Source organism: Maylandia zebra, linkage group LG4 (assembly GCF_041146795.1).
Source record: "Maylandia zebra isolate NMK-2024a linkage group LG4, Mzebra_GT3a, whole genome shotgun sequence".
NCBI lineage: Eukaryota > Metazoa > Chordata > Actinopteri > Cichliformes > Cichlidae > Maylandia > Maylandia zebra.
Window position 1 is genome coordinate 27713859 of NC_135170.1, and position 18745 is coordinate 27732603.

At 40.2% G+C, this 18745-nt stretch overlaps 1 protein-coding gene and 1 non-coding gene across 2 annotated transcripts; one reads left to right on the forward strand and one right to left on the reverse strand.

Moving 5' to 3' along the window:
* The first annotated feature begins 10265 nt into the window (after positions 1–10265).
* pla2g10 (phospholipase A2 group X) lies at positions 10266–13283 on the forward strand. Its single transcript, XM_004552217.5, has 4 exons — positions 10266–10368; positions 10893–11061; positions 11741–11847; positions 13111–13283. The coding sequence occupies exons 1-4, from the start codon at positions 10332–10334 to the stop codon at positions 13257–13259; spliced, it is 462 nt and encodes a 153-aa protein (XP_004552274.1). The 5' UTR covers positions 10266–10331; the 3' UTR covers positions 13260–13283.
* A 4921-nt stretch (positions 13284–18204) lies between these two features.
* trnat-cgu (transfer RNA threonine (anticodon CGU)) lies at positions 18205–18276 on the reverse strand. Its single transcript has one exon. It is a non-coding gene; the product is annotated as a tRNA-Thr (tRNA).
* Positions 18277–18745: the final 469 nt, after the last annotated feature.

The window sequence follows — 18745 nt, forward strand, 5'->3', positions numbered from 1 at the left end:
TTGTTTTTTTTATCTTTTTTGTTGTTGTTGTGATTTTTAACCAATACATTAAAATATACATATGCAGAAATTATAGCTAACTGTATAATCTGCATATAATTTTACAATATATTATATAATAAACTGATTGATTCTTTTTTCTTTCTTTTTCCCCCTTCTCTCAATCCATACATGGGGCTCACCATAATTCTAAGATTGTCAGTACTTCAGACTCTCTCTAATGCATATACATTGGCAAGGCACCCACTTTCAATCTCCTTACAATCTACAAAGCACAACATTTCAGACCGCTGAGCCCGAGGCATCCACAGCTCCTCTCCATCAACCCTTGTGCAAATCTTTCTTTGACAGCGCGTTTCCTCCTTGAATTTATCAGCACACAGAGCATTTAAAAATAGAAGTGTGGCTCAAAAACTAGAGGGAGGAGCCCATAAGAGACTTTCATGTGATAGAGGTAAAATAAGGTTCACTTTTTCTCGGAGCAACCTGCAAACAGCTCAAGTTGAGTGATTTGGAGACAAAGTTGGAGAGGCAAGGTTGGGGTACTCTGGACATGTGGAGTGGAGGGATGGTGGTTATATATTGAACAAAGGACATTGTATATGGAGCTGCCAGGCAGGAGGAAAAGAAGATAAGCACAGAGATTCATGGAAGTGGTAAAAGAAGACATGTAGATGATTGGTGTAACAGAGGAGGACATTAGGGATAGGATGGGAACAACTTCAAAGAAGAAGAAGAAGACTAAAAAGCAGTTTAAAAAATATGTTACTCCACTGTAAATGAAAAAAAGAAAAAATAACTACTAGTGGTCCACTGCTTCACATTGAGCTTCACACTTATAAACAAACCAAGCTCGAAGTTACTTTACTAACAAAGTCTGCACAACACACTAATTATTCTGTTTTTGTAAAGGAAGAGGATGTGATAATATATACAGGAAATTCAGGAAGTTTTGACCACAAGTAGTACACCAATATGTGTGTGTGTGTGTGTGTGTGTGTGTGTGTGTGTGTGTGTGTGTGTGTGTGTGTGTGTGTGTGTGTGTGTGTGTATATATATATATATATATATATATATATATATATATATATATACACACACACACATAAAGTGTGTGTGATAAGGACATAAAGTGGTTTTAGTGTGTATATATTAAGTGTTGGTTGATTAAAAAAAAAAAAAAGACATAGCTGCACAGATCTTTTTGAGCAAGCACACAACCTGTTATTTGCTTCTTTTTCCCTTCCAAACTCAGTTGGAGAATTCAGGAAATTTTGACCACAGGTTGTCAGCAGGGCAGACAGCGCACATTTAAATATTTAACATTTAAGACATTTTCTTTGTTAAATAACAGTAAAAAGCCAGTAATCCTCTGGTACCATGGAAACCTTCAAAAGTGCCTTCATCTTTCTGCAGTTTCTAAATGATGACTAAAATGTCAAATTCATTATAACACCAGTTTAGTAACTCACAGTAACATCTAGTCATTCATCAAACAAACCCAGGTTTGTCCTAACTGGGTAAACTGTAATGTCTGAACCAGGATGAAATGCTGTTCATGTATTAGTATTGCTTCCAGTTTTAGGGAGTTTTATGATAAAAAAAAAAAAAAAAGAAAGAAAGAAAGAAAGAAGAAGAAGCAACACACTGAATGTCACCATTGTGCTTAGTGCTATTTGACTCATTTTACATTTGTAGTTTGCTCATGTTTAACATTAACATCTTCAGCAGTGTGCATTGAGCCTGATGGGATCCTACTGCTGGCTGGATATTTTGTGGCAATGGCTACGTTGAGATAAGGCTGATCGGATAAACAAGAACTGAAGGATGTGTGCCTCAGGAAGCAGTCTGCCAGGTGTAATAACTGCCAGGAGGAGGCGCTTATCTCATATTGTGCAGAAGCATCCCCGAGGAGCCGAATCACAAAAGAAGTGAAGAATACTGTATGTCTTAGCTATCCTTTTTATGATTTAGCTTCCCTGACATTGGCACATTATTGATGACGACAGAGTCAAGTGTGACAGATCTGGAAAAATACTCTCAGAAAAACATAATAAAAAAGATGAGAAGCAGTGATACAACACAGTGCCATTTTCAAATCGGGCTTGAAATTTGTCATTGAAACAGTTTCAGAAGTTAGACACTTGAAGTGCTGCTCTGTAAATCAAACAGACAATAATGATAGCTGCAATATATGCTGAGAGTTTTAAGCAGTGAAAGCCTCTTCTGTTCTCCTCACTGAATTGTTTATTTAGAAAAAGAAGAGTGACAGATGAGACACATGAGCACATCTCTTTATAATTAAGGAAGAAAAGGTATATTATTAGGGTTTAATGACCGTAATTAGCTTGTCTGGTTGCAATTGTTGTGAAGAAGTGGAGACGTATGAATAATGATGTGCTGTTTGAAAGCTTCTATACCTTAAGACGGTGATTCTCAGCCAAGGGTAATTGTAACTTAGATGGTGCTTTTGTAGTTTCCAAGGGATAGTTGAAAAGTTGCAATTGTGTGGCGTTTAAAAAAATAAAACAGATAGTGTCATAGTAAAAAGAAAGCACACCCTCTTTCAGTTCTACATTTTTACATGTCAGGATTAAATAAAAATAACTGGGTCCTTAAAATTAGGAAACTACAAAACATGACTCATTACACAAAATCGTTATTTATTGAGCAAAAACTGAGCCAAAATGCAGAAGTAATGTGTGAAAAACTAAGTACACCCTTCCATAAGAATTAGGAGGCGAAATAGCAGCCAGGTGCTGCTAATCAAATGCACTTAATAACTGATCACCACCAAGTGTGAACACTGTTAAGAAAAGGCAGAGGTTTTAGCAGTTTGCAGGTCAGGTGTGTTAACAGCTAAGGGGGGATTTTCTTTTCTTTTCTTTCTTTCTTTCTTTTTTGTTATGGCTGAATCAGAAAAACATTAGAAATGTACTGTAAAGCACAAATTGATTAAAAAGAAAAATGAGTCACCAGTGGACAGGAAGATTGTGGCAGTGTAAAATTGATCTAAAAGCAATAAATAAATAGAAAACAATTAGCTGAATAACTCCAAACAATACATATAAAATAGCCAGCTGAAAATAGAAAATGATTGGATAATGATCCTATTATACATTGGTAGATCATCTGGCAACAAAAACTCGAATTGTTCAGGAAAAATATTGAAATTATGGAATATGGCCAAAATGTCCAGGTTTAGCTTACAAATACTAACACAAATGCATAAGTATGAGTGGACTATACAATGACTCTTCAATAGTATTAAAATGACTGTTTAAGTTTAAAAAGTTTGAACTCATTTGGAACATGTAGGTTCAGTGGGTTGGGAGTGCTGGAGCTGATCTAAGACATACTTTTATTCTCCAAGAACAAATATTTTATTAGTTTTTATTTACTATTGTATGGAGACAGAACATTTAAAAAGCTGAAAATAGTGCTCTATAATGCCCGAATTACAGCTCTTCCTGTGCCAAATGAAGTATAAGACAGTTCAAAATCTTACATCACACTCACTTCGGCGAAGTGAGTAAGATATGCAAGTTACAACAGGTGTCAGAACACTTGACCCACATGTTTTGGTCATGCCCAGCTTTAATAACATACTGGTCTAAGATTTTTAAAACACTGTCAGAAGCACTTAACATCACTATCCAACCCAGTGCAGTAACGGCCATATTTGTTATTACAGATAGAAGACTTTTTTTTTTTTTTTTTTTTTTTTTTCTTTGGCCTGTCCCGTTTGGCTCTTTTGCCATCAGAATTGTTGTCTAAAGGCAAAGAAAGATGCCCAACGGATTTACTTTACCAAACTGACCATCCCAGCCTTGCCGTAATGGTCCATTTGATTCACCTTTTATTGTTTATTTTATTTTCACTTACTGAATACGGGACAGACTTGACTGGGGGAAAGAAGGGGAGAAAGAAAGAGGGAAAGAGAAACAGCTGAGAAGAGGGACGGGGGAGAAGGGCAAAAGACAAAAACCAACAGAACGGGCAGAGAAAAAAAATGCATATATCAATCACCTGGATCACCTGCTGAGAAAGAAAAAAGAAAGCAAGCAGAAGAGAACAAGAGTAATAGAATAAACAACATCACAATGATATATGGGAATATGACAGTAAATACTAAATGTTAAACATTATTCAAATTCAAATTCAAATTCAAATTTTATTTGTCACGTACACAGTCATACACAGTACGATATGTAGTGAAATGCTTGGACAACTGCTCGTGACCTAAAGAAAACAAAAAAGGAAAAGGCTATGAATAAGATAGGAAATAAATATGAAAAATTAAAAAGGGTAAATTTAACTAGGAAGGAATAAAATATAAATTAAGGTTAAAAATGAAATAACTGTACAACACAAATTAGAATGAAGGGTAAATTTAACTGGGAAGAATAAGATAAAGATAAAATATATAAATTAAAGTTGAAAATAAAATAACTGTACAACAAAATACACAATATAGAACTATATAAGAATGTATGAAGAAATCTAAATATAAATAAATATATACACAATAACAGCAGCTGTACAAGTATTAACCGGAAATGAAGAATATAGTGACCAGTGTTGTGCAAAACCAAAGTCCAGAAAGTCCAGTGTGTGTGTAAACACAATATGTTTGGGTCAGTACTGTGTGGTGGTGTGATTGAGAGACCGTATCGCCTGCGGGAAGAAGCTCCTCCTCAGTCTCTCTGTGTTGGTCTTCAGGGAGCGGAATCGCTTTCCTGACCTCAACAGAGAGAACAGTCTGTTGTTGGGATGACTGAGGTCCTTCACGATCTTCCTGGCCTTGGTCCAGCACCGCCTGCTGTAGATTGAGTGCAGGTCAGGGAGCTCGGAGCGGATGGTGCGCTCAGCTGACCGCACAACCCTCTGTAGAGCTCGTCTGTCCTGCATGGTGCTGTTCCCGAACCAGGTTAAGATGTTTCCCGCCAGGATGCTCTCTATGGTGCACGAGTAAAAGTTCCTGAGCACCTTGGAGGGCAGTTGGAAGTCTCTCAAGCGTCTGAGGTGGTAGAGACGCTGTCGGGCCTTTTTCACCACGGTGTTGATGTGACAGGACCATGACAGGTCCTGCGTGATGTAAACTCCGAGGTATTTGAAGCTGTCCACTCTCTCCACTGGGCACTCGTTGATGACGGGGGTCTGGTAGTTCCTCTCCTGCTTATTGTGCAGCACATAAGATCAACAGAACACAGTGTGCTTTGAGGTAGGAGCCAAAAAGGGTGTAGTTTGTGGGTGTGATCACCCGTGTGTACACCTGTGAGCATGGATGCGCTTGTTTTTTGTTTTTTTAAAAGGTTCCTTCATGTAATAATCTGCTAGAGGGTGTGGGGGGGCCACAGCCCCGTCCTCCAGGGCGTGAAGCAGGTGTGGAGGAGATCAAAACTCCAGACATCCAGAGGCCCCCAGAACACAAGAGACCAAGGAAGACCAACAGAGGGGCAGCTGCGCCACTGTCCCGGAAAGAGCTGAGGAGAGTCCCAGATGAGGGCTCACTCAGCAGCTGTGGAGCAGAAGCCAGGGGGAGTTGCAGTGACGCGCCCGTGAGCTCCGCCGGCAGCCAGCTGCGCCTGAGTGACCGAGCCCCAGGCCGAGAGGCCGGGGGCACCCCACCTCCGAAGTGGCCCGAGCGAGCCCCAGGCTCCAGGCCCCGATAAGCGGCCGCCAAGGAGTGAGCCGGTGTGTACCTGGACGCCCATCCCCGGACACAAAGAACCACCAACGCACCGATGTCTGAGGGGGTCCGCCACTGGCAGGGGAAGTGGTGGTAGGGGGAGATAGGCCTCCAAACCTTGGAGGGCCTGAGATGTCCCCAGAGAGGTGGCGCCTGACACCCAACCTGACATATAGACACAGACATACAGGCACACACAGATACAAACATCCATTCCCACCCTCATGCTCTCATATGCACTTACTCCACACTCAACCAACGTGGAGACAGACATAAAGAGACGTTGTACACACGATCACACTCCCCAAGCGTACTCTACAAACCGGGTCTAGGTGCCCTCGCCCCTGGAGGGGGGAACTGCACCCAGACCCAGGTGGTGTTTCCCTTTTCCCTGCGGTGGGGGGAGGCAGACCGCCCCGACTCCGCAGCAGCAGGAAGGCTCCACACTCCAGACCGCAGTCGGACGGCCAACTCCTCCTCCTAGCCCCCCTGCTCCAGCAGGTCGCAGAGAACGGGGGTGAGAGAAGACTCCAAACCTCCCTCCACCCGCTCATTGTAATGTTGATGCATGTGTGTTCTAAGGTGCATTTAAAACCCAGGAGGGCATGGAGCTACCTGCCAGAGAGCAGCAGGTAAGCGCATGGTCCCTCCTGCTAGCCCTCAATGTCTACGTGTATTTAAAATTGAGAGGTGGGCAACGATGCCAGGGGTGGGGTGTACACCCTGATGGTACTTTGGACTCCGTGTATCGTGCCCACCCCCAAGATCCTATATGTATGTGTAATGAGAGTGTGAGTAATGTGAATGTCTAAGTTGTGGGATAAAATTGAGGCAGAGGCAGCCAGAAGGGGACAGAGGGGGGGTAGCCTCCTCTGCACCCTGGTGACATACCCCTACTCCAAGGCCCTGCATGTGTGGGTGGTTGTGGTGGAGCGGGAAGAGGGAGGCAGCTGGAGATGGGGAGGGAAGGAAGGGAGGGGCAAGTGACCCCTCCCTGGGGCCAGCTCCCCCGCTGACCCCAGTAGGCACCCCCATACTCCGCGACCCGCCAGGGAGAGGGGGCCCAGGCCCATCCAGACCGGGCCCAGTGCAGCAGCGCCGCCTGGCCCCACAGAGCCCGGGACAGTCCACCCAACCCCACCACAGAGAAAACTGCACCCACCCCACCATCCACTCATCTTCCAGACTACATAAGACAATAAACACCCAGGCTGAGATCTTCCTCCACCTCTCCTGTATCTCCCCCTCCTGCAGAGGGAGCTCCTGAGGAGAGGAAAGCTCCTGCAAGATGTGACAATCTCCCCCACCAGTTGAAGAGCCCCCCAGGTGGCTCGACGCACCGGCGGCACCCTGCTCCAGGGCTGGGCCCCCATGCACCCACCCGCCCACAACCCCGGCAACACACCAACCAGGACCCAAGCCCCCGAGGCCCAGTCCGGGTCCCAGCCCAGAGACGGAGCGCCCCCAGAACCTCACGCCCATCCCGGACCCACCCAGGGCCAGCCAGGCTACCAGGTCAGTAACCCACGTCCGTCAGCACAGACCCTCCCCTAGCCCCGCTGCACGCAGCCGCGAGGAAACAGTCACCTGAGAGCCAACAGAGCCCCTAACCGGACATGACCGCTACCCCGGGTTGAGCCCCCCAAGGAAGATGCCTCCGGGGAACCCCCCGACGCCCTAAGCCTGTCCCTACCCCCACACCAATCACAACAGTGAAGGCGGGACCAAACTATGACCCCCCACCCCCACTAGGTGATGGAGCTGATCAAAGGAGCCCAGAGCAATTGATCTGATGTGGTGGCAGAGGCTGTATCAAGACTAATGTAATCTAATAGATAATTTCTATATTGGTTAGAATTAAGATTATTTTTATTTTTCCAGTTCATGAGGACTGTTTTCTTGGCTATGCATAGGGCAGTGAAAACCATATGGGCGATATTCTTTTCTGAAGTGACATTATCTAAGCTGCCCAACAAACACACTAAGGGGGAAGTTGGAATGTTACATTTCAGACACTTCGATAAGTCTTCACATATCTCGCGCCAAAACTTCTGAACTGGTGGACAGAACCAAAGAGCGTGGATATAATTGTCCGGTGAATTGGTTTGGCAGTGTGAGCAGTTGTTGGTAGACGAAAAGCCCATCTTGAACATCCGATGACCTGTATAGTGCACTCTATGTAATATTTTGTATTGAATTAATTGAAGACTGGGATTTCTAATTAGATGAAAGGTTTTTAAGCAAATCTGAGACCAGAAGTTTAGGTCTAAGTTAACTGATAAATCCGCTTCCCATTTTGCAATAGGAAGTGATATTGATTCATCTGTTTTAGAAAGCATTCTGTATATTTTGGATAGTAATTTGGGGGGTTTAAGAGTAAGAAATTGAACCACACTTGGTGGTGTTTGTAGTTCAACTTGACCCGGTTTAAATTTCTTTTTTACTATGGATTTAATTTGTTGATATTCTAAAAATCTTTTCTTGTTGATCCCATATTGTGTAACTAGTCCGTCAAATGAAATAAATTCTGTTCCTTCTAGTATATGTTCTAAATATTTGATTCCTTTATCACTCCAATCTGAAAAGTTTATCATATTATTGTTTTGTAATATGTCAGGGTTGTTCCAGATAGGTGTACGTTTGCATGGGATTAATGAAGACGCCGTCAATTTTAGAAACTCCCACCATGCTGTCAGAGAAGAGCTGATGTTGATGCTTTTAAAGCATTCATGTCGTTGGATGTTTGAGCTGATAAATGGTAGGTCTGAGATCTCTAGATTATTGCAGAGTGCTTGTTCTACATCTAGCCAAGGTTCATCTAAGAGGGTGTGTTTTAGCCATCCTGAGATAAACTGAAGCCTGTTGGCTAAGAAGTAGTGCTGAAAGTTAGGCAGTTCTAGTCCTCCTTTATCCTTGGTCTTTTGTAGTGTTTTTAAGCTTATACGTGGGGGTTTATTTTTCCAAAGGAATTTGGACATACATGAATCTAGAGATCTGAACCAATCTTGTGGCGGTTTAGTTGGGATCATTGAGAATAAATAATTTAATTTTGGTAAGACCATCATTTTTATAGCGGCAACCCTTCCCATGAGTGATATGGGTAGACATTTCCATCTAGCCAGATCATCTTCTACCTTCTTTAAAAGTGGGATATGGTTTAATTTAGTTAGATCTGCAAGCTTGGGAGAAACATTAATACCTAAATATTTTATATTTCCCGATTGCAGTGGTGTAGAAGAGGAATTATGGAAGGAGCAATTAATCGGTAGGACTGTAGATTTTGACCAGTTAATTGAGTAATCTGATATTCTTGCAAAAGAGTTTATCAATTCAATCACCCCAGAGATATTGGTTTGTGAATTTTGGAGAAAGAGTAACACATCATCCGCATAAAGGCTGATTTTATGTTCCACGTTCTTGCATTTTATGCCCTTAATTACTGAATTCTGTCTAATTGCTGCTGCTAGTGGTTCAATAAAAATTGCAAATAGTGAAGGGGAGAGTGGGCATCCCTGCCTGGTGCCCCTCAAGAGACAGAAGCTGGAGGATGTCTGGTCATTTGTTCTAACACAAGCTGTTGGGGAATTATATAATATTTTTAACCAGTTTATGAAAGAGGATCCAAAACCAAATTTGTGTAAAGTTGCAAATAGAAATTTCCAGTTAACTCTGTCAAATGCTTTTTCTGCGTCTAAAGAGAATATTATAGTTTCTAGGTTTTTACTGTATGAGTAGTCTATCAAATTAAGTAATCTACGTGTATTTGTTGATGAGTGCCTACCTTTTATGAAACCAGTTTGGTCAGGATGAATTAAGAGGGGGGTTATTTTCTCCAGTCTCTTTGAGAGAGCTTTGCAGATTATTTTAAGGTCTACATTTATAAGGGATATTGGACGATAGCTTGAGGGATATACAGGGTCTTTGCCTGGTTTTAGCAGGAGATAGAAGACATTTGACAAGAGGGAAAAAGAGGGAACAGGGAAAAAAGACATAAAAACATCATTGCTTTTATAACACATTACTGCTTTGGTTTGGTTTGGTTTGTGGATGCAATTCATCCAATTAGAAAAAAAAAACCCTTTCAGAGGGTCTAGGGACAATTTTTTCTTTGTCTGAGATCGAGTGCTAACATATTACGGTAGACTTAAAACCTTTCCCACCTAGCAGCCCCTGATGCTCCCTATGTTCTGAGTGGGTAGGTGGTATTGCTTTCCAAAGGCAAAGGAGGGGAATGTAATAATGATTATATGTCACTGTCAACCCCCCAAAAAAGCTGAAAATCTTTTTTTCTATGTTTAAAATTCTTATAATAACGATAATAACAATAATATGTGTCTTTCCATAAAACTTCGACTCATCTTACACCTCTAGAAAATCTAAAAACAGAACATTTTGTTTTCTCAATATTGCAGTGTTAATGCTAAAACGAAAGAAAAACACAAACATTGATCCAACTTCAATAAAGCACTAGGGGGAGCATAGATTCACAAACACTGGATTAGCCTCCAGCCAATAGTTACGCTCAGGAGATTATTCAAACAGCATCTATAAAAAGCTCTCCACTCCTTTCAATGTTACACTCAGAGGGTGGAAGTGAAGAGCACTTACAGATGAGATTTTTAACTACCTGTTGCATGCCATGGCAGTATTTTATCGGATACTTCTCCTGCTATCTGGTAAGGTGATTATTTACTTTAAAAGAGAGCTCCACAGGGAAGCATAGTGAAAACTACACGCTTAAGAAGTTATTTCAAGAGGTAGTCAGTGCATGTTTGAGGGGAAAACTACCTGTGTTTACACAAGAACAGTGATTCAGTGAGCACTTGAAATGGAGCAAATTGTGTTGATTTTGCTGTAAAATAGTATGTGCTTGTCTGTGATTTTAAGCCTTAGGTATGGTGTTCAGGGAGAGTAACAGGAAAGTCAGTCCTCTGAGTACTGTTACCTATTGCAACGGACATCTGAACATTTCAATTCCAGCTACAGAAAGTTTCTTATATCCTAAATCCAATTTGCAGATACATTTTACAATATAAAGCCAGCAAATAGCAGCACAAACGTCTTTGCAACTCTTTAATGTATAATTTTATCAAGATTGTGTTGCATACCAAATCACTAAAGCATATATAGTACATGGACCGGTGTAGGGACAGAGAGATAACTTCTTTCCTTCTCTTGTGTTGTTTGTGTCTCTTTGCAGTGACTGTGGCCTCTGCGGCAACACGCAGATCGCAGCGGACAAAGCGAGGGTTACTTGAGTTGGCAGGAGCAATCAAATGCAGCACCGGGAGATCTGCTTTGGCTTATATGGTGTACGGATGCTACTGTGGTCTGGGCGGCCAAGGCTGGCCCAAGGACAGGGCAGACTGGTGAGGCAGCATTTATTATCACATTCCCTTAAGAACCTGACAGAAGAAAATACAAATTGGTGAGGATAGTATATCTGGTCACCTGAAGATAGCGCACTCCAAAATGTAAACAGTCAGCTGACACTATATATAACCAACCTAGGCATTACACTTCGCAAAAAATATCCTTCCAAGTACTTAGGTCAAGTTTAGCCTTTCGTCGCAGGAGGAGGAAATAATGTGTACATATTATTTTCTCCTCCTAAATGCCGTTGGTTCTTCCCAGTCTATCCACATCCTGATGTGTACGCATAGTTTCCGCTTCTGAATGAGTCGAGTGAACCACAAATGCAGTGCGACGGGATGGAAGGAGGGAATGCTGTGTAAATTCAGCAGACTCACACGGTCCAATACTTACTCCAAAAATTCCACACCCAAATCCTAATTACCGTCTCCTTCTTTTCCTTCTTAACCACAAGACATCTCACCCCCTCAAGCCAGTTAACTTCTAACTATCTGTTGTGAAAACTCATGTGGTGATCCTGCCCTGCCTTTTAAATAGTCCTGGTGTGATTTAAACCACAGCCTTGCAACCACCCACCTACTGTTTTCTTTACCCTGCCTTTCCTAGATTGAGATCGGGCCGAGTTCAGTTTTCAAAATAATGGATTTATCATGTTGTTAATCTGTCTGTGTGCAGGTGCTGCCACAGACATGATTGCTGTTATGGAGATGCAGAACGTCTTGGCTGCTATACAAAATTGAGTCAGTATCGGTGGACCTGTGAGGACAAGACAGCTGAGTGTGGTATTGCGATTTCTATCATTCTTTTGTTTTTCTTTTTGCGATCCATGATTTAAAGTTAAAACAGCTGATGCTCTTATTAATTCCATGGCTTTGAATTTTAGGATGTTCTTCACTAAGTCCAATTGTACTCAGATTGAGATCAGTACCAATATAAAATCTTCCTTTGCTACCCCTCAATGTCTCCTAGATGGATTCACAAAAGGCAGACAGATAGCTTTAGTGTAATCTTACTGACAAACAGTGGCAGAAGCACACAATTTTGAAAGGAATGCCCCAGCGGAGACCATTACTGACATTGCAGCGCTGTTATTTATTCATTTTATTTTGAAATTGGTGGTCAGATGGTCATCGCCCTTGATCACTCACTCTTATAATCAGCTTAACTGCCATGTGGGCACCTGCACCTTCATGTTTATGCCACAGAAAGGATGAGGCTGCTCATGCTTTCCCATAGTGAAACACAGAAAGCAAATAAGAAGACAGTTGATTGGAGAAAAGAAGGATTTATCCAGGATATCTTAATGGCATAAAGCACAGTATTTGCTTATCAAAAAGACCAGCTGTCAAACCCCCCCCCCCCCCCCCCCCCCCCAAAAAAAAACAAGACAAAACAAATATTTTAGAAATCTGTCAAAATCCTGTCTTATCTTAAAATTGTTTTGTTTTTTATTAGGCAAATAGGAAACTGAATTCATGTTTTTATACCTAGCACACTGGGTTTCTCCTAGAGGTCAGAAATGAATCAAGCATATTATTCATTCACTAAATTTTTTTCTGTTTAGAAATAACTGTAATTTGGCATCTGAATCAAAAAATAATAACATGGTTTTTGTATAACAGTAAACTTGGAATTTCGTGGATAACAGCAATAATTATATTTTCACATAAAAAATCTAGTTTTGACTAAAGAACTTGCACTTACTGGCAGATTAACCATGACAGAAATATATAAAAAATGATTTTGGTGATTACCAAGAGTATTAATTTAGGTCAGCTGTGTCATAAACCTTACTTCGAGTGTTGGTCTGCTAAATTTATTAAGCACTGTACATTATTAGGTTTAAACATGACCCAAATGGTATTTATAACTGGTTACTGAACTTCTCTAATTATAGACAAACTGCTAAAAATGAAACAAAAATATAGCTGGAGTTCTCCAAATGTTTGTATACGTAGCTATGAAACAGAAAAACGTAAAAAGAGATTCACAATGTTAATGAAAAATTGACTGAAAATGAGTGAAAATCCTGTTCTTCATTGCAGATAATTTGAAGGACCAATGCGAAAAGCTGCTGTGCAAGTGTGACAGAGATGCTGCCAAATGTTTGAGAAAAGCACCTTTCATTCGGAAATATGCACTATGGCCAGATTTTCTATGTGGCCATGAGCATCCTACATGCAATATTTACTGACACAATAAATACATCTTTATGTGTCTTATGTGCCTTTTCTTTTAATATACGCAGCGTTACAGTAAGTCAGTCACTCTGCTTTTGCAGAAATTGTTTTAATAAAAAACACAAAACGTATTACAGTAAATGAACACCACCTATTTTCTTTCTCGAGTCAAATAGAGGGAACAATCAAATACTCAGACCTAACAATAGTACTTTTATTGGCTAGCATGTGTTACTGAACTGTGAAGTGGAGTGCCTGCTTCATAACAGTGAAGCTGACTCTATGCTTTGGGTGTGTTTTTGACTGGATTTCATTTACTGGAGTTAAAAAAAAAAAACTCCCCACACTTGAGCTAATGGTGAGGGTTGTTTTCTTTATATTTAAAATCTGCTCTGACACGACTTCCTCCACTTTTTTCCAAAGCCAGTGAGGGAAAAGTCTCAGCAGCAGCGCCAAATTTTATTTTTGTATTTATTACTGAAAAAAAAAATTCAAACCTCTTGCATGTTTACTTCCTTTTAAGGTTTTAAAATATGGTCACAGTTGCATGTGTTTTCCTATGATGTGTACAGATTACCTCATAATCCCTAAATAGCTACCAAATGATTTTGCATGTGCAACGGCCTGAAGCCTCTATATCCACTTCCTGGATTCGCGGTTAGGAGAATGACTCAGCTGCGGCAATATTTGGTCTGTGATTTGATTGTTCATCTAAGGTATATAGTGACTCAGTCTTTTTATTTCTCTCCTCCAGCTAATTTGAGATTGTTAGAATATTGCGTGCTTTATTTCTTAATTAATATACCTACCACAAGTACACACATCTGCATACCACACAGGTTACTGATTAAAAGATTTACATATTTAATTTTAAATTTTTCTTTTCATAAGGGTTAAAGGTGATCTCAGGTGATTTTGTCTGGGTTGCCATTAGGAAACTTTGCTTGCAGAATCTTATTGTTTCTTCAATGGTTTCCTTTAGTCGCTGAAATAAAGAAACTTTTTTTTTTTTTTACATCTTCAGCCCTCTTCATAACAGGAGGCTATATGTAAATACACTGACACATTTGATATTCACCTGTAGATGGAGCCACATCCACAGCTACGCAGGCATCTTTACACATCCAAACAAAGCTCTTGTTAGTGCTTCATAATGATCAGTAACATGTCACTGACTCAATAAAGTATATTAACTAAAAAGCATTAATGTTTTATGTTCTCTTGGATCCACAACTGGTGTTCTGGTTTTGGGACCAATTTTAGATAAAAGGGGTAAAACTTTATTTCCTCTCTGATGTCCAGTAAAGAGTATCTCAGCCAGTAATCAAAGTAGCCAAAGCTTTCTTCAACGTTACTTGATCTGATGTTATCTGATATTACACTTCTGTAAGCTTGGTCAGGGAATTCACATAGGAAACACGTTTTCTTTGAATTAGTGCAGTTCAGTTGTGTGGGCTGAAATGGGAGATGACGCCAAAGTGCTCCACCCAAAGTCCCGGACTGGAACTAAGAATCTGGGTCACAGCCCAAAAACACTTGTGTGATTGTGTCCAGGCTTGGCCATGTGTAAACTCTGAGGTTAAAGAAGTCATCTCTATCCACCGCATGGCAGACAAAGTGACTCAAAATTCCACTCTTCTTCTTTATTTTTTCCTTTTCATTTTCATCTGTAAAAATGAAAAGATAAATACTATGAAAAGCTTCGGTCGCACTGGTCTGGTTGCTACAGACGGTGAATGAATATGAATAAATATGTAAAAATAACACTTTTAGCCATTATAAGTTTCTGAAGAACAAACATTTTATTCCGTTTCTCTTTAAAACACATTTTAGATACACTGTAAGTTTTAGGTAGTCATTACATTTAAACTGCCGAAAATAATGTTTCCTTTAGCGCATACAAATGCAAAACCTGGTCTTAGCTGACCCTATATTAGCATCTTGCAGAGCAATGTGGTCCTCTTGAAGAAATCGTGCATCGACTCATAGCATTTAAATCCCCAAAGGAGAGCTGACAGAATCTGCTCCATGCTAATTGCATTCTTTAATCAACTGTTTGGGTCCCCAACGGAGAGCCAGACGGCACGCAGTGAAGTCTGGCTTAAAGGGCGCAAAACATAAACAACAAACAAATATGTGGATATGCCTTGCTAGACTGGAGGCTATCCACATGCTATGTCAGATGATTTTGTATTCATCTAATTCAGTGATGATACTGAAGGACTTTGATTTCCATAATACAATTACCAACTGAGATCCGAATGTAAGAGCAGGTTGAATGGGTCACTTTCTCTTGCCTTCACTGTATAAAAATCTCTTTTGAAAGCAGAGTATACAGCCCACAAGGAAATCAATGTGAGCGCAGCCTAGACCTGCTGCCAGTCTGCCACGTGCTACTGATTCCTTTGTTCTCCTCCTCCTGTTTTACTCCTGTTATACTCCATTTGTGGTGTTTTTCTTCTTTCTAAGGCTTAAATTGCAGAGGGCAGAAAATGAATTCAAGGGGATTCTATTACAGAGATGATACAGCTCTTCACATGGATTATTCACAAAAATAATAATGTTTATAATTAGGGAAAAGTAGAATCTGTAGAAATCTTAACAGTCCCTTTGTAATAACAACCTGCTACTTAAATACCATGTGTCATTATATAAGCAACAAGTAGCTGAATTTATTCAAGTTTCAGCTTGGGGTGGCACTTTTTATATTTGGAAATACAGCCCTGACTCAGCCCTTTTAAACTAATGAATGACTCTGTGATTCTGTGTGAAGACGCATTTTCAAAGTATTTTCCTCCATGTTTCTCCACACAGCCTCCACCTGTGACGGAAAACTCTAGAGGGAAAAGCGATAAACATCTGTCATTAGGCAGTCCAGAGGCTATTTGAGCTTACTAAGTGTCTTGGTTGTAGTATCTTACTTACTATATTAGGATTTTAAAAGCTGCTGTGAAAGCCAAAGCTATTTTGAAGGCGATAATTGCTTTTCTGATCTCATAGGCACTAAGGTGAGACTGTGTCATTATGCGTACATGCTGGTATATGTCATCTTGGGTGACTAGTATAGATCTTGAGCTGAATCTTGAATTAAAAGCATTAAGCACAAGGTTGAAGGCAACAAATCTTAGGATGGAAAAAACGCCCACAGCATTATATACTTGGATGGATGTAAGTAAAAACTCATCTTAGAAAATTTGTCGTAAACATGTTCCTGAAAACTTCTGCTCATAGAGTCAAAAAGACATTTCCACTTCACAATCATGACAAGAAAACCTTCCAGAACCAGTGAATTTGCCATGTGATATTTTTTAGTGACAAAGGTGCTGATTTAGGACCAAGGAAGTGTAGCACTGAGTCTCAGTGATTGTAGCCAGAGTCTGAAAATCAGCCGTCAGCGGTGTGTTGTCAACATCACTGATTAAAGCTTTTGCAAAGCACTGCAGCATTTTCCAGTTGTTTTCCTTCTATCACCTCTCATTTCACAAAGGGTCACTTCAGCACACAGAACGTGATTGCAATGCAACATGAACCAGATATGAATCATTGATGCTGCAACACGAAGCGTTACCCAGGAAACTGCACTAGTCTACCATCAGTGGTATGTTTGCAGAGCATAAAAAATACAAATATATATTTTTGAGCTAATGAAATGTTTTTGGGGAATAAAATGTACACTCGTGATGTCATAATAGTGTTCAATAAGAAAATGTGGATCTCTGCTAGAGCTGTTTAAACACATGGGTAAATATGCAAATCTACTACAGATTTTTCCATTTCCATGTAATCTTCATCCATGGCTCTTTGCAGTTATGCCTTGCATTGAAATGAGTTCTCATGATACTGATTGCGCCAGTAATTTGATCTTATCCCAAAATTCAAATTAGAAGGTGTGATGTCTCTATACACATAGAGACATCACACCTTGTCCAGTTACTTTTGAGCCTTTATACATTTTTGAATGCTCAAAAGTAACTGGACAAGCTAATATAATTTTAAATATAACGGGCTATATTTAAGTACTCAATGACTGTCTGAAATGTAGAATCCATAGACTTGACTAAATGCTGCATTTACTTCCTTGAGATGCTCTGCTAGGCCTTTACTCCAGCCTCCTGCAGTTGCTGCTTGTTTGTTGCTCTCTCTGCCTTTGTCTTTGGTTTTGTCTTCAGTACATGAGAACAATGTGATATTGAGTTCAGACCAAGTGACTGGCTTGACTATTGAAGAATATCCTGTTTCTCTGTCCTTAGAAACTCTTGGGTTGCTTACGCGATATGTAAGTATAGTCTTTTATAATTAAGAATTTGATTGCACGACCTGTTCCCATGAACAGATGCCAAGTACCTTTTATCTGCTTGTAATGGAATTACAAAGTACCAGGTCTCATTTGTCAGTCAAATATCAAAACCTTTTTGAAAAATATGTATTTAAATTCTTAAACATTCAATACAATACTTTCATCAATGCATTATTTGAAATAGATGAAAATATGCACACCTCGATTGTTTCATTTAAAATTTGCCGTGGTGATGTAAACAACATGTCCAAATATTTATGGACCTTTTATCTATATAGGAAAGAGGGTGGATTCTGAATACATTTTGTAACAAATTGAATTTAATTCTGTCTCAGAGCTGATCACAGTGCTATGTGACCAACATGTGTTTCATTGAGAATTATTGAGCAGATATGGGGTACAGAATTTCAAATTTCATAATGTTGAACTGCTATTTTAGTTTATAAATGACAAAAAAACATATTTTTTTAGTTATCAAGCTCAAGCCAAGTATTATTTGTACAGTATTTTCAATGTATGACAAGACATTAATGCAAGTATTCAACATCCTGGATTACAGTGGCTAATTTTCTAGCTATATACTGTTTGAAAAATAATGAAAAAGGTCCCAAATGCAATTACTCTCACAAAAGTTAACGTTTAAAAGTAATTAATACTACAAAAGGCACGGACGGGGTTCGAACCCGCGATCTTCGGTTTACGAGACCGACGCCTTACCACTTGGCCACCGCGCCTGCGCTGTGTTCGTCATCAAGATATCATTTAATAGTTATAAGAATAGCTGTATTTTCATTGTGAGTTTATATTCCATGACTTATTGTGGAGAGCTGCTACTTCAGGTCTTTTTCCCACGAGACAGGCGCCATTATGCTGCTGAGATAAAACATGCAATCGGTACAAATGTATTGTCGACATTTGGCCACAAGAGGGCACTGTTCTCTACTCCATGAAAACAAGATCGGTTTGTAATCTTTGGCAGGCAGAGGTCTCTGCTCTCCTATGACTAGTGTTAGCAACAGAGAGCTACACAGAAGGTAGGTTTGCTGTTGTTGTTACTCTTTGTTACTCTTTGTTTCTGTTGAAAGCTACTAGAATTGGTGATGTTGCTACACTCTGCAAAACTAAAACAGTACACAATGTAGAATTGAACTAATTTAAGCAATGGGGTCAAGCAAAAGTAAAGATGATGTTACCTGAAGGTTT

Bases quoted from the DNA above. Each gene is read 5' to 3' on its own strand.
- pla2g10 (XM_004552217.5), top strand. From the start codon at position 10,332: ATGGCAGTATTTTATCGGATACTTCTCCTGCTATCTG. The intron at 11,062-11,740 runs GTGAGGCAGCAT...GTCTGTGTGCAG, and splicing joins CCCAAGGACAGGGCAGACTG to GTGCTGCCACAGACATGATT. The intron at 11,848-13,110 runs GTATTGCGATTT...TCTTCATTGCAG, and splicing joins GGACAAGACAGCTGAGTGTG to ATAATTTGAAGGACCAATGC.